At 40.5% G+C, this 15,764-nt stretch overlaps 1 protein-coding gene across 1 annotated transcript in view; it reads left to right on the forward strand.

The window, feature by feature from the left end:
* LOC124158853 (5-hydroxytryptamine receptor-like) overlaps window positions 1-14,629 on the forward strand; it is a 700,732-nt gene extending 686,103 nt beyond the window's left edge. The window contains exons 6-10 of the mRNA XM_046534230.1: window positions 2,322-2,431; window positions 3,334-3,661; window positions 5,015-5,183; window positions 7,715-7,906; window positions 11,639-14,629. Of these exons, the coding sequence (XP_046390186.1) occupies window positions 2,322-2,431; window positions 3,334-3,661; window positions 5,015-5,183; window positions 7,715-7,906; window positions 11,639-12,078 (1,239 nt within the window). The 3' untranslated portion in view covers window positions 12,079-14,629. The remainder of the gene's footprint in view (window positions 1-2,321; window positions 2,432-3,333; window positions 3,662-5,014; window positions 5,184-7,714; window positions 7,907-11,638) is intronic.
* The last annotated feature ends 1,135 nt before the right edge of the window (window positions 14,630-15,764 follow it).

The following is a 15,764-nucleotide window of genomic DNA, read 5'->3' on the forward strand; positions in this document are numbered from 1 at the left end:
AAAATCAAAACACTGACAAAATGTCTAAATGATATTGCGAAATCATTCCAACATTCACCAAACAATACACTTAACATTCTACTACAACCGCTCTGGAGTTACAACGAAAACCACTTTTTTAATGCAACAGATCTCAAAATGCTATAACATGTCCAACAAAGTGACACACTAAAAATAGCCACATAAAACAATAACGCCACACAGCAATTAAAATCCATACACCGATTACCAGCAACGGCTGAACATCGCGAAAATAACTAAACATTTACCATAAATAGCGTAGCTTAGCGACTTAGAAAGCTACTAGCGCCACATTCTTATGTTCTTCTACACCTACATACTATCCCGCAATCAGACTCAATCGGCGTTGGCGGCGGATTCTAGGATACCAGCCGTTTACAAAAAAAATAGCGTGAATGAAATCGAGTAGGCTGCGTAAGGCTACTGAGGCCCAACAAGCAATAATTGAAGCCATTTGTGGTTCGGGGGGAAAAATTATTCCTGCACTTATCCGTTCGGCAAAGTATCTCTTTCGTTTTAAAGTTTCTATCGGACCTAAAAATACAGTTAGGTTCCTCGATAATGATCTGTTTATTTGTTTATTCACACTGTTTATTTGTTCCATTTAGATCTCAGTTCTTAATACCATTTCAGTGCACATAAACCCAAGCCGGAGGTGTAAGAAAAAATTAGCGGGAAACATATGATTAGATTTATATTCGAGCGATTTTGCATAAGCGTCAAATATATTGAGTGCGTAGTGTCGCATTAATTTTTAGGCATTTATCTTCCTTGATTATTTAATAGAATGATAGTGAATCAATAAGGAGACAAATTTTTACGTAGGCTTCCATAGGTGATTGTTCGAGAAGATACACATCTTCCGGGCTTGACTCCGCGTTGGTCTATTTTGTCGGACTAGACAAAGAAATCTTTTCCATAGAAATGGATCTACCCGCAGTCAAACTCGAAAGACTACTATCTTCAGAAGACAAGTATGCATGAAAATAACATGTATATCATACATATAATCTATAGGAGCGATACATAACATTAATCACCATACTATACAGCCCATCTCCGACCACTCACTGTCTGAATCACACATTTATGCAAATGCTTGGAGTGAGCGAGACGAGACACAACAAAAAGTCATAGAATCGACCCCCTCTAAAATCGTCTGAAACCCGAGGAAAAATGGATTAAACACTAAATTTTAAAGCTATTACAGTATTACCTGCTGCCTCTTCAATTCTACTTTATGGAGGTCAAAAAATCGATGATAAGACTAGCCACGACAAAATGTTATGGAATCGACCCTTTTGAAATTGTCTGAACCTCTAGCGCAAATTCTCAAAATAATAAATTTTCTATCTATTACAGTGTTGCCAACTGCCCCTATTGCCTCTTCCTAATTTTCGAGGGATTCAGGGGGTCGAAAAATCGATGTTTATGAGGAATTTGAACATTGTGGAAAAGCTTGTTAATGACACCAGAGTCATTGTGATAGCCATTAGTCCATACCTTGTAACATTCAGAAAACCTAGAAGGCAAGAGCTGTCTGGTATGCCTAGGATTCAAGTTAAAAAGGTTGTATATAACACCGAAAAAAATAGTAGACAAAAATTGTAAGAAGTGGCTGATTGACTAAAAGAGGCCGTGGGCCTTTACCGGTGAGGTCTGGGGGGCAGAGCTGAAGACACCCCATCGAGTGAAGAAGACTCGTTATATAGAATTCATTAGTATTCCACTCATAATTTATTCCTGTTCTCTCCCATTTCCGCATTCCTTCCCTCAGAAATACTACTAAGGATTCCGCCCTTTCATCCCTTAGAATCCCACGCCTCTCCCTGCGACATTCAGTATGCTTTGCGACATGAGATTTTTTCCATCAGATTTGGAGTGGTACTCTCCGTTCTATTGACCTTCATAACTTTCCCTTTCATACTCCTCCTCGTGCCACATGCAAAATTTTTTATCTACTCGTTCCAAAATATTTTCGATCTCCCAGCATCCTCTACTCCAACGTCTCCTTAAAATCTTCTATTTTCTGACATTGCAATCATTCTCCCTTGACCTCATCGCTGCAAACTCTTCTTTTCAATTCTTCCCTCTTAAATCACGAGCACTGATATCCACCCTGTAAACTCTCCCCATATAGCTACTTTTCTAGTGATTTTTTTATTTCTAAGTGATTCCATTTTGGTTATTTCCTTTGAGTTGTTTGGTGGGTAATCCAATGTAAAAAGCCTTATAGACGTTTTAGGGACATTTTCAAGTAAGTAGCTGAGGCGTAATTTATTTCGTTGTGTCCTCTTCAGATCAGCCAAGGCTGGATCTTGGGCCCTGAGCTCTGCGACATGTGGACATCGAGCGACGTTCTTTGCTGCACCGCGTCCATCCTGCACCTGGTCGCCATAGCAGTCGACAGGTAAGTACTAATATTCCTCAATCCTCATAGCAGCCATATTTTATACATTTAGTTGAATGCATTATAGGTAGTGGTGGTCCAATTTTTTTTCTATTGCTAGTCCGAAGTGTGCCAACGAATTTTTTTGGCGTGTTTTCATCAAATACTACAGAAAAAATCAACTTGATCGCGCAATATTTGACCCAGCTAAATCGCGCCTTAAATTTACGTGCGTTCGGAATTTTCCAGCATTGCACGAACGACCACCGTTCTTCCTTTGTTTCCACAGCAGACATGGTTAGTCTTGTTTTCTCTACCTAAATATTTCCGTTGCATTTGTAAGGGCGATGGGTGACTGATGTTTGATACGAGATTCACATGCAATAAGCTTGTGATACGTAGCCATCTGGCCCATAGTATTTATTTCTACTGATATTTTTATTGACGACTAAACACAAGGATCTCATATAACAGTTTAAAAACTACCTCCAGCAGAGAAGGCATCTATCGGTTAACGCAGAATTAAAAAAATGTGCATTGAATTTCCAAATGTACCATTGTACCGAAGTAATCAATATTCAAAGTCACCAAAAGGATAGATACCTCCTCCGTTGGGGGAAGTTCGTAAATTTTCACGTGAGATCGTGGTACTTCGCCATCGAGTGAACTCGCAATCACAACTTGATTACTAGCGCTATGGAAAATGCTCTTGTTCATGTAAAATTTTAGGTTTTCCCGGCGTATAGATTGATGAAAAATTTATCGGGATTCCCACCGGGTGTGGTATCGGGTTAATTCTCCCAAAATTAATTAATCAATTAGTTAATTCTGCTCTTATTCATGTTCGTACTCTTGAAGATGATTAATACCACTCTACTAATTTTTCTCTTTCTTACACACCCCCTCCTACTGAACACATTCAGGTACTGGGCGGTGACGAACGTGGACTACATCCACACTCGGAACAGCAACCGCATCTGCGCGATGATCGCGGTCGTGTGGAGCGTGGCGCTGGTGGTCTCTTTGGCGCCGCAGTTCGGCTGGAAGGACCCCGACTACCTGGACCGCATCAACGTGCACCAGAAGTGCCTCGTAAGTCAGGACGTGGCCTATCAGATCTTCGCCACCTGCTCCACCTTCTACGTGCCGCTACTCGTCATCCTGGTCCTCTACTGGAAGATCTTCCAGACGGCGAGGAAAAGGATCCGGAGGCGGACTGGAGGAAATAAGGCAGCCGCCAAGAAACTACAGGCAATCATAACCTTATCATTACCTTCCTTCTTTCTAAGCCATCTTATCACCTTGATAAATGGAAATTTTCATTTGATCACGAGTCCTCTGTTGCCGTTTGAACGAATCATTCTAGTACACCAGTATTTGCGGAAATAGTCCAACGTGTTATCCAACAGCCTGTTTCAGGTCCTCTACAGTAGGGCCAGATTTAGATGAAAAGAGGCCCTAGTTAATTAGCGCCCTACGCTATTCAACTTTAGAGGCCCTTCCATACTCCATTTTTAAGTTTGTAAATTATTATTATTATAGTATTCTACCGATTAAGGTAGGTTTCCATGGAGTACTATAGATGTAATCCGGGTACCTCCCTTTCCTTCCAGCACTGCCTTCTTCAATTCACTGTAAGGCCTACTCCCTTTCAATCTATCTAAAAATCATATTCTCATCCTTCCCCTTCCTCGTTTACCTAACATTCTACCCTTTAACACCGTTTCAACATACCCTCCCCGCTAAGTACTAGCTCAATCCATACCTTCTGTCTCCGCCGTATCTCATATAAAAGCTGCCTCTCCTTCCCAACCATATCCAGTACTTCGCCGTTCCTTTTCCTCTCCGTCCATTTCACTTTCTCCATTCTTCTCGATACCCGAATGCCTCCAACATTCTCTCATCCTCCTTCCTTATTGTGCACGTTTCCGCACCGTAGAGAGCTACACTCCAGATCAAACTCTTCACTAACCTTTTAAACTCTTACATATATTTGTTTACAAATTAGTTATAAATTAAATTTGTAAATTACATGGTTGATAATAAAATACATCATTTCTATGTTTGCTTATTAATCATATGCACAAAATTTCTCCTTGTTTTCGGTTCAGGGTTTTAGTTTTCACTGTTTTCAGATTAGTGTACTTTTAATTTTGCAAATAATTTGAATGTGGGTGGCGCGCGCTCGCATTTGGTTCCATATCCCGGGAACCAAAGGGTAGAAATGAAAGATATTTGAGGTGATAAGGTAATAACGTCAAACTATTCGTTGTAAAATACAGAGAAGTGATACAATAATCCGACAGTGACATTATCTTCAGTCATGTCCGAAAAACACCCAAAAATACCAACATTTCAAAACTTTAAGTGGGATGCGTCACGTTTTCCCGGTATCCGAGTGCAAAAATATTTTTCAAGATTTATTTTCTCACCAAATGGAACAAAACTGGGGGGCGTCCCAAAAGAAATTCGAAAACTTAAAAAATAAGGACCATCCTAATGTACACACTACTTTTACATGCTAACGTTTCCCTACTTCTTTTATAGTTGGAGGTTGAATTTTGGCCTCTGGAAACAATAGCAAATTCCTTCATTTGATTGCAGGACTCGGCGTCGGGAGGCGGAGGTAGCGCCAACTCCTCAACGCGGAAGAAGGCGGCAGCTGCTGCGGCGGCGGTTGCGGCAGCGGCGGCCGCAGCGGAAGCCACGTCAACGTCCACCATCGCGTCCACCACGGGTCCAGCTGCCGCGTTCGCCCTCAAGCGGGACGGCGGTGAGTGCGGGAACTAGTGCATTGAGTAAAACTAATTGGAATCTTTTTTTGGGCGTCCCAAGCATCGATAATGCAATTAGTGCATATGGTTACTATGGGCCAAAATGCCAGTCTTTAGTCAGTAGTGTTAAGTGAATGTATTAATTTGAGTGTGTTCGTCACATTTGTGATTCTTTCGAATTCTCGTGATTGGTGTGTTTTTGTTTCGTTATTTCAACTGTTTTCACCTGAGTCCATATAGAGACGTACGCAATAAAAAAGATAACCTAACAAGTAGAAGGAAGCTGACGTCACTAACTTACTTCCAACATACCTCGAGCGTCTCCATGGAAACATGGTATTGAGGCACGTGGCTTTCAAACGATTAGCGAGTGGTTAACTATTGTTATGCATCTGGATACCAAGAAAAATCATTCACGAGAATCTCAGTGACCATTTATAGGTGCGTTAATTGGGTTAAAAATATTTTAATAAGCTGTATTTCATTTCGACAAGTGCCTAGTTTTTACATCCAGATTCACATTTTTCCCACGTCAAGTGACACACATGATGGTATACGTTTTTACGGAAGAGGATGCTATCCAACCGTTCCACACTAATCCTTACTCTGAGGTGCGAACTAGAGATTCCCGGAGATGACCTATCTCTTTACATATGTGAGCGACGTTCCAAAATTCATTGTAAGGTGTCTCGCGAGGGAGCAAAGCAGTACAAGTATTGTAAATATAAATTCTTTGAGTTATTGTAAACATGTAGTTAAATTTCAGTCAACCAAGTCATAAGGAACTGCTCAAAACTAATTAATATTCCATCTTTAGTGTACTCAGTGTAATAGTAGAACTCTCATTTTATGTCAGCGCTGTGCAGAGGGGAACAAATTCAGTTTCGGCTCCCTACACCTCCCCAACATGCTCATTTCATCATTGTCATCATGGTCATGATGAATTTTAATGCAACTGCATTGCAATGGTCTTGCTTAGAATTGTTTGACTATCATTTGAAGTATTACATTACTCACTAAGGTTTAAATGAAGGATTATATGAATTACTCCGCCCGTCCTTCCTTCCATCATGGGCTTCCCCCCTCATTGGGGAACATACATGAAATTTGTTCATTATGCAAGTTAGTGTAACTGAATAGATAATTTTCTCACGAGTCCAAATATATAAGCAAAAACTCTCCTAGTACTCCACAAACGTCATTAAATGCTAATTCGAAGTGCTCCAATATCGCTTGAAGTCACGTGACCTGAAACGCCTTCTGACGTCATCGGACGGTACACCATTCACTTCGTTAAGAGAGTAGAGCGGTATATCCTTGAATGCAAAACATCGAAGTAAAAATAGCAATTATTTTCGCCAAATTGCGTTTATTCCCCTGCATAGACCGATTTTCTATCCATTTCCTCAGTCTGTCATCAGTGAATACCGTGACGTCAAGCTCCGATGACGTGTTTCCAAGCAACAAATGAAGATTAATTTTTAAAGACCCATAACTCAGCTAAAAAAAACATTATTCATCCGCTAGATTTTCAGCGAGTCCATTTGAGGTAGGGACCTTCTTATTAAAGTACTTTTTTTTTAATGTGCATATTCCCGATTCACAATAAGGCCTATTCTTTTACATGTTATAAATAAATTCTATCCTCTTTCTTACCACTACATGATTAATTAAGATTATTCCCTCTTAAAGCCGTTTCAACATTTCCTACCCGCTCACCCCAACCTTCTGTCTCCTCCGCATCTCATCTTAAAGTTTCCTCTCCGTTCACTTCACCTTCTCCATTCTACTCTACAAGAGCGCACACATCTCGAACGCCTTCGGTCTCTTCTCGACCTCCTTCCTTAGCGGCCAGGTTTCCACTCCATAAAACGCTACGCTCCAGATCAGACTAGCAACCCATAAAACACAAAGCCATGGCCAGAAAAAATTTCACGGGTGGTTCTTTTTGAGGTCTCTTCCATTTAGGTGGGGGTCCATTTCGATGAGGTACGCTGAGGACCAAATATATAAAATATTTCGAGGGTTCCGGACTCCTTGGCCATTTTTTTTCGTTGGCTTTACTTCCGTATTTTCTAAACTTAACCATGTGATAAGATACTCATGGATTAAAAATAACTTCAATATAATAATTAGATAGAGAATATGGTACACGAAAGACTTCGCCGCAGATGGGGAATAACTAAACTCGATTATAACACAGCCATTTACACCATTATTCTGCCAGTTCTTCACAAGGCTGATAGATGGCGTCTTGTACGCATTAATTTTACTGATATGTTAATTTTGTTCGTAAATACCACACAGGTACGAAGCTAATTTTTCGTTCCGTACTAAATTTTACATAAAACTGATTTTTTTCTATGATCCGTTCTTCATAATGGGGTGAGATCTGCCATGGCCTATCCAAGCCAAACAGAGGGATCAAGTTGAGTGGCAACCCGCAGCTGAATAAGGAATTTTTCGTGTAAACGATCTTGAATGTGTTTTCTTCTTTTTTAATGTTACCTATTCCATCGTCACGTGACAGGAGGAGGCGAAGGGGGCGAGGAGGAGGGGGAGGACGAGGAGGAAGACGATGAGGAGGAGGGAGGCGAGGGAGGAGCGCTGCACTCGGCGGCGGCGCAAGAAACCACAGCCTTCACCATCGCGTCGCCTGGCGGCGGCGTCGAGAACCACGCCGTCTCCACCTCCGAACTCTCCAATAACGGCTCAGCGCAAGGTGAGTGAGAGCACTGTAAGGCACAAACAGGGCCGGGTTGTTCTATAGGCTGATCACGCTTCTGCCGAGGACCTCAAGATCAAGAGGGGCCAACATTCAAATTGTTAGAAACATTATAATTGCATTATTCCAATAATAGTAAAGACTTATCTATTTTTATACAGGTTAGTACCAATCAGGGCATGCTTCGTTTGACATATTGATATATGCCAAAGTAATGATCTATTTAATTATCTCTCGAGTGATTTACAAACCCATTCATCTAAATCCAACCCTGGTCACAAATGCCACAACAATAGAGGTTTCTCCAATCGACCCTATACATGTGTGTACATACACACCGGACAATTAAATGGTATCACAAAATTCGCCATTCGCGTAGCTGACGGCTATCCATCGGCCGCCGCGGCGGCGGAGCGACCCGAATTTTGCTGAGAAATAAATTATAATTAGCGCCATTAACTTAAATGAGTATTCTTGATGATATAACCCATAAAATCTACAGCTCTTCAATGCCATCCTTCGCCATTGCTAAAACTCAACAGCCAATATTGATTTTTTAAATGATTGCTTCAAAATGCGCGACAAATTTCAAGATCCACACGTAACTATCATGAATTTTACATTATAATCACGAATGTTAGAATAGAAAATTCTACAGTTGATCCATAAACCTTCTGCCGCCCACCGCGCATTCAAACGGGTTTACAAAAGTCGCCACTCGCGGCGCTGAGCGGTCCGAATTCCAGTTGAAACAAGCCATTATTAGAGGTGATGGCCGAAATTGAATTTTTTTATTATATTTACCATAGAATCCGTATCTTTCGTAAGCCATTCCTCACGAAACCAAATACTTCATTGCAAATATAGATATTAAATTCAACACTCTGCACTCATCGCCGACATTTTTTAACCAACTGAAATGCGATCTGGCAACACACCTCGAACGTCTACAAGACAGACTGAGACGTCCCCTACGTAGTCCACTTGGCTCAAGGTTGATTGGATAGTGGATAAAGATAAAAATGGAGTGGACAGAGGCGAGTTAAGGGCGAGAAGCGCCAATTGGATTCAGAATACCAGCAGTTGGGAAATCACTGTTTGTATCTCGGTTAAACCAAATGATTTTTTGTCATGTCTAATGTCACCCTTGCTGTAACTATTGGCACTCGTGCATTAAACTGCAAACTAAGTCACTTGTTCCATGTAGTGCTTTTGAATAATAGTTGGGCTGCATATTTTACGTTAGACGAACCGCCAGGGGAATTGCAGGTGACCAAGCACGGCGGCCTATTACAGCCTAGGCAGAATAAAATCAACTGAAGCAGTGGATTCCAAAAAAACTAAATTCAATGCGGTAAAGTATGGCTTGGACGAACTAATTGTCCTCTCATCTTCAAATTTATCAAAGTCATCACTTCGAATTTTCTCCATTCATAGATTTATCACTGAATGCAGTGTAAATTCGAAGAAAACATCGCAGCAACAGGTGTGGTATCCTAAAAAATTACATGAAAACTGCTCATCCCAAATCACTGCCGATTATGCCTTCAATTTGATCAGAATTGTTTTTTACGCATGGAGTTTGAATAAAAAATACTGAGATGTTTAAATAGATTTCTCCGATAGAAAACGAACAGCTTTGGCCGGGTAAATCCTGAAGATATGCAACCCAAATAACTCTGATGCACAGAGGGCTCTTAGAAATGAACACTAGGGGCTTCCACGGCGCGGAGAGTAGGAGAGCTCTACTACAAACAAGGCCTCCGTTTGAGACAATGGAGGCAGTAATTATGCCATTTACTTCCTTTTTTGTCCCACGAACCTTCTTTCACTAATAGAAAAGCGGTTGCTTTGAGGCGACATGATGTTCATAGCCGAAAAGGGTCTCGTATACTCTCATAAAGAAGGCGCATCCCGTAATAAGGAAGCACTACGTACGTCTCCTAGTATTATTACAATTAAACCAGTTTTCACTAGCGTTAAATAGCGTTCGTTAGCGTTCTTCGTGGCTCTCGAAAACGTATCACGTGAATCATGTGCAACACAACCCCAGCCTTTAAGACATAGGTTGATGTCATGTCCTCCTCTAACAATACCTAATCTGGTACCTCTTACGTGACCTTTAACCCTTCATTGCACAGTGGGAGGCGTCATATCTAGCCACCGCAGCTGAAATTTTAAGGTGGAAATGCAAGTGGAAAATTTCTCGAGAAATCCCGAGCACCCATTTTGAGCCATCCATTATGTTTTATGAAGATGATTTAGAAATATACTAACAATTTCATACTCAAAAACTGAACGATGGAATTGAATTGATCAATAACGACGTTTCTGCCGTTTCCGATTGGACCAAAGTCACCCTTCCCACCTTAAATGACTCTAACACGAAAGTCATCGTAATTGGTAATCTCAAACTTGTTATTCAAATTGATGATATTCAACACCCACCTGAATTGATCATTTTTTTTCTCATTTTAAATTAAATGAATAGCATATTTTACCTGATAAACATATTATTATTGTAATTATTGGTTAAAATTTAGCAATCATTAGAATTATCATTAATTTTTCCTTTTGCGGACTCTTGCCGTAAGTATTTCATGACCTACCTGACAGATTAAATATAACTCTACAACTCGCATAAAACTCAGGAGTACGGTTTATTTTTCCTAGGCTGCCATGATCATTACTTTTCGTACAGAGATCAATCAAAGACGTTAAGTGTTGAAAATAGAAGCTTTTATCTGCAGCGAGTATTTATGTGCCAACTTTTTTATTTATGGAGCCTGACTATCCATTTAATTTTCGGGACTGTTCCCAGTTCTCGTAGAGCTACAACCAGGAGCAATTCTCCGATGTTATACTTTCCTACACACTGTACTATCAAACGTAGTAACTCTTTTATTGTTACCTCCACGAGATTGTAAACTCCATTCCAATTTCATACAAGAATATAAATTTAATATCTTCTTTCAAAATAAGAATGCTCGAGTCTTTTCTAACTTTTCATCAGCAATAATTCTGTCTTATGCCGATTTTAGAAATAGTATGATCAATCATTACTATTCCATTGTCATTTTACGAAATGCAAATTATTATTATTATTTGTTCATATTGTTTTTTCCACATATTTGAATAATTATGATTTTATATTTCATTTAGCGGCATTTTTTCTCTTAAGGGATTGTACCCAGAGCGGTCAATCCATTGCTTGCTTAGAGGAACAGAAAAGCTCTTCACTTTAGATTGATCCAGATAGCCGCGGTGTCAACACCACGCTGAACAATAAAAGCTGGACTATAGCACGCTGAACGATATATCCATCCACAATGGAAGACTTGCTGCTATATCTAAGGAGTTAAAGGGACATTGAAAGTCATGGGAAAGGTTCCGGCTAAAAGGACAGGTCAAATGGCTCTCATGGACTTCCTTTTTCCCTTTAAAAATTTGGTCTACTGATCAGAGAATATTGAGTACGGGTGAAGAAATATATTTTCCCAACCCATTATTGAAATATATTTACCTTTTCAACATAAAAGAAGGGTAAAACTGAGGAATAATACATTGATATTGTGCGCACAGAAGAATTTCATGCATATTGAAGAGGCTTTCGGGGTATTTTTCGGAACATTCCCCTTTTAAATTAATCCTATCCATTTATGTGAATGAATCCTGCTCATCTATAACGATATTCTCATTTACTTTTTCTTTCACCATTCCTCCATACAGCGAACAACAACTCGAGTCGCTTGGCTACGCCGTGTCGTGGCGGCGCGGCGGTCACGACGACTCCTGCAGTTGCTTGCACTTCGGCAGTAGTTCCGTCATCGGCCGTCGCGAGAGGAGGCGCAGGGCAGCACAACAAGAAGCAGGAGTCTTTGGAAGCGAAGAGGGAGAGGAAGGCTGCCAAGACGCTGGCCATCATCACTGGGGCGTTCGTCGTCTGTTGGCTTCCCTTCTTCGTCATGGCGTTGGTTATGCCCCTCTGCCTCTCGTGCACGCTTAACGATCACGTCTCCTCTCTCTTCCTCTGGCTCGGATACTTCAACTCCACGCTCAACCCCGTCATCTACACGATCTTCAGCCCAGAGTTCCGCAACGCGTTCAAGCGAATACTGTGCGGGAGGGCATCGGCGCGATCCAGCTATAGGCCGAGGAAGCTCAGGTGAAATAAAGACAACGTACACATCATCTCCTGTTTTCCCATCGCACGCCGGCGGCCGTAGCCAGAAGAACAAATTTACACGGGGGTTGCATAGCGGGGATTCGTTCGGAGGAGATATATCTATACATTTTAGACCACGAGGAATACTGTGTATTTCCGAATAAGAGCTCTAATTCGTAAAATGTCACGTATTTAACCAAATACGATCACCGTTTGGGAGATCAATTACCTAAGCGACCGGAACGCGAAGAAACAGCTCATGCAATGGGATCACTCCCACGGGAACCGTTCATTTCCATCGTATTGGCCACGTGCAATCAGTGACTCATTCAACGATCCATTTGAAGATCCAAAAGCTTTACGAAGGTGTTCATTTTCGGAAATACAGAATATGTAACTCTTTAGGGGGTGGTGTCGAACCTTCTGGAGTTTTAATGCCTAAGTTTATGAAATGAGGGTATACTCGCGAGCCAACCCAACCCAATACGCCCTCCCAACTCAGCCAGTCGAAACGATGGCCAATTAAGGCACGCGAAGGTTCGCCACCTCTTCTGTAGATGGTATCTCCCAAACATTTTTTTCCTTCGATCTTCGATTACGCACGTAAACAGAAAGTACGCCCCTTAAAACACAACTGAACGCAAAACAATGGAATACTGGCTTCTATGCACGGGAGCAGTTGAAGTCAAGCTTGAAGCACGTCCGGGCACACCAAAGTTGGCAGACAAACATATATTTTTAAAAGGGAAAATGCTCGAATTCCTTTTTTAAGGATAGTGCATTTTGAGGTGCAAAAACTGTCGTATTGGTTCCATATAGTTTATCTTCCACGTCGCAATCTCACCGGCATCACATGAACTGCGGAAAGAATTTCAATGCTGCACGATTTCCCATCCATTTTAATGGAGAGTAATTTTGGATGTCCCTCTCAAGATGGCCAGATGCGCAATTTCTTGGCTTCACTTGGGAGGGAATATTCTCAGCATTCCATTGTTCAGTGTTTAATACACGTCACCATTAGAGGCAGTTGGTCCCTTACATCAACCCGGAACACTAACGTCTCATTCTTCACCTGAGGGCCCCATTCTTGACTTGAGTTTTCAGCGAGTCGTTCGGGTTGCGCGGGCGCAGTTTGACTCTCATGAGTTGAATGACGCTAATAGCCCAGGATAAGCTCCTCATGAAAATATTTTGATGTTGGGACCAATACCTTTCCCTCGCAGCGTATCTACTGTTTACATGATCGCAGCCCCATGGTCGCCACGTCCTTGTCGCACACCAGTTGACTTAAGGCGCGCGCGCTCTTTCTTATCAAAAAGACGATTCTTTCATCGAAAAGGTTTTGGACGTAATCGGACGGTTTTTAGATGCCTGTACTCCCGGTACCTAACTTAATCATATCTGTGTATTATTATTATTGCCATTAATATGCTAGTCATTACACGTGCTCTCTGCCACATAATCGAACATGTGGCAGTATATCCGTCAAAATACTTATGAAAACAAATAAAAATTTTGGCCTATTGATCACGGTATATTTCATTTGAGTGCGGGGAATTAATTTTCCACCGTCACTGTTTATCTGTTTCACCAAGAAAGCGGGTAAACTGTGGAATAAATGCATTGAAAATGTATGTGAAGAAGAATTCCATGCATATTCCCGCAAAAACAGTTTCTATGTGAAATACGTAATGAACAAAAATCTATTCATTTTTTTAATTTTGAGAAACTAGATAGATAAAAGGTCTCGTTCCCCTCGAAGAATAACATTATACATTAGGGAAACACCCAATTCTGTGCTTCCTGATTATAAAGTTACATATTTCACCACAATGCCAGAGTCGCAGTTTAATATTTTGTTTCATTATGCAACACCTTGTAATGTCAAGGCATGCTCATCAGCAAAAATATGCCTCTATTGTCAACTAAACACCAGTTATTTTACTCACAATTTACACACAAGAGTGTTCCTTTCTCAAGAACTTCATTTCTACAAATCAATTACTTATCATGGAATGATGTATGATAGAAATTGAAGTCCTAGATCAGTATAAGACTACCATGCTAAATGGACATACCCAAGTGAATCCTGGACACCAAAAATATATTTGATGGATGATGCATAGTGAGGACTGTATTTTCTGTGTGCAACTTTGAGAGACGAAATGTACACTTTGCAAATTATATATAAGAATATGTATGGCCAATATCATACAGACTTGTGAATAACCCATGCCCAAATCATTATGAGAGAACTGTAAGTGGAAAATATTGTAAATTGTAGCACAAATAATTTTTGTGAGAGCAGAAATATTGTATGTATGCATGTATGCTGACCCAGTGAGTTGACCTTTCGAGATCACCCTTCTCGTAAGCCAGTTCCTCCAATAAATGTTGCCCACGTAGTGTGAGTCGAGAGTGTGTATATAAAAAATATATATAATGCCTAACTGTAAGCAAATAAATAATTTATGAAAAATGTAAGGAATGAGATATAAGCCATTGTTATGTAAATGCATGAGAATATCTGAAAATATACATTAAGTTCAATATTTCCTGCATCGTTTTCTTTTTAAGCATAAAAATGCCTTTTTATTAAAGTTTGGAGCGCATTCAAGTATAACAAGAGCACATATATGATCCCTCTGTCCTTCCCAAAGTAAGTGAAAATGATTAATGGTCAAACCCACTTCCTTAAGCGAGATTTTGTTTTGTATTAATATATTCATCATATAAAGAAAACTAAAAATTAAATGCTATTACTCAATATTTTATTTCCAAATCGTACCACAGAAGTACGTTTGTATTAATTAAGATAAATAATTTCAAGAATGTGTAACACTTTATGCTTTTTGGGTGAAATTCACATAAATTGCAAGAGGAAAAACTTGTGCCATATTGGGAATTGTACCAAGGACCTTAGGCTTTACACGCCTCTGCACAGATCACTATGCCATCCAAGTTCCTCATTCTATTCCTGAACACCCACAACCATGAATCTTGGTACGATTTCCAAGGCAATTCAGGAACCTGGGTAGCGTAGCTGCCAGTGCAGAGGTCTATAGAGGCAAAGGTCAGTGGTTCAATAACAGGTCCAGGCAGGGGCAGATTAAGGCAGTTTTTTGTGGGGGTGGTGTGGTTTATTCCTATCTATGGCACTTTGGCGGCATGCAATACCTCAAAGATGTAATGTATCCTAGGTCTGACAAGAGGCTTTTAGGTAGATGCATAGATAAGTAGCTTTTAGAATATCATCAATAATTTTTAACATTGCTTGAAAAGCTGGCAAAATAAAAACTTAAATCCTTAAAAATTGCCATTTTTTTCAATTCTTCCTAACTGGCTCTTACATCCACAATTTGGTCCAGGGGAATGTTTAACCAAGGCAATTAAGTTTCACCGACATTCACGGGGAGACTGAGATATTACATACAATATGGCCATTCTGATTACTGCACAATAGGCTCTACTTGACTCCTCCTCCTTCTTACATTCACCAGACAATTAAACCTTTCTGTCTTATGCGAGTAACGCTAAGTCCCCTACCGGCCACTTACAAGCAAAAGTAGGCCAACTCTTAACCCCCCTGTCCCTAGGAGAGCCTGTAGTGCTAATACTTAAATTTCCCACAGTAGTCAATACAGTGGAACTATTCCTTCATGTTCTGTTGAACAAATCTTGCAATTTTAC

This window comes from Ischnura elegans, chromosome 5 (assembly GCF_921293095.1).
Source record: "Ischnura elegans chromosome 5, ioIscEleg1.1, whole genome shotgun sequence".
In the NCBI taxonomy this organism is placed as follows: Eukaryota; Metazoa; Arthropoda; class Insecta; order Odonata; family Coenagrionidae; genus Ischnura; species Ischnura elegans.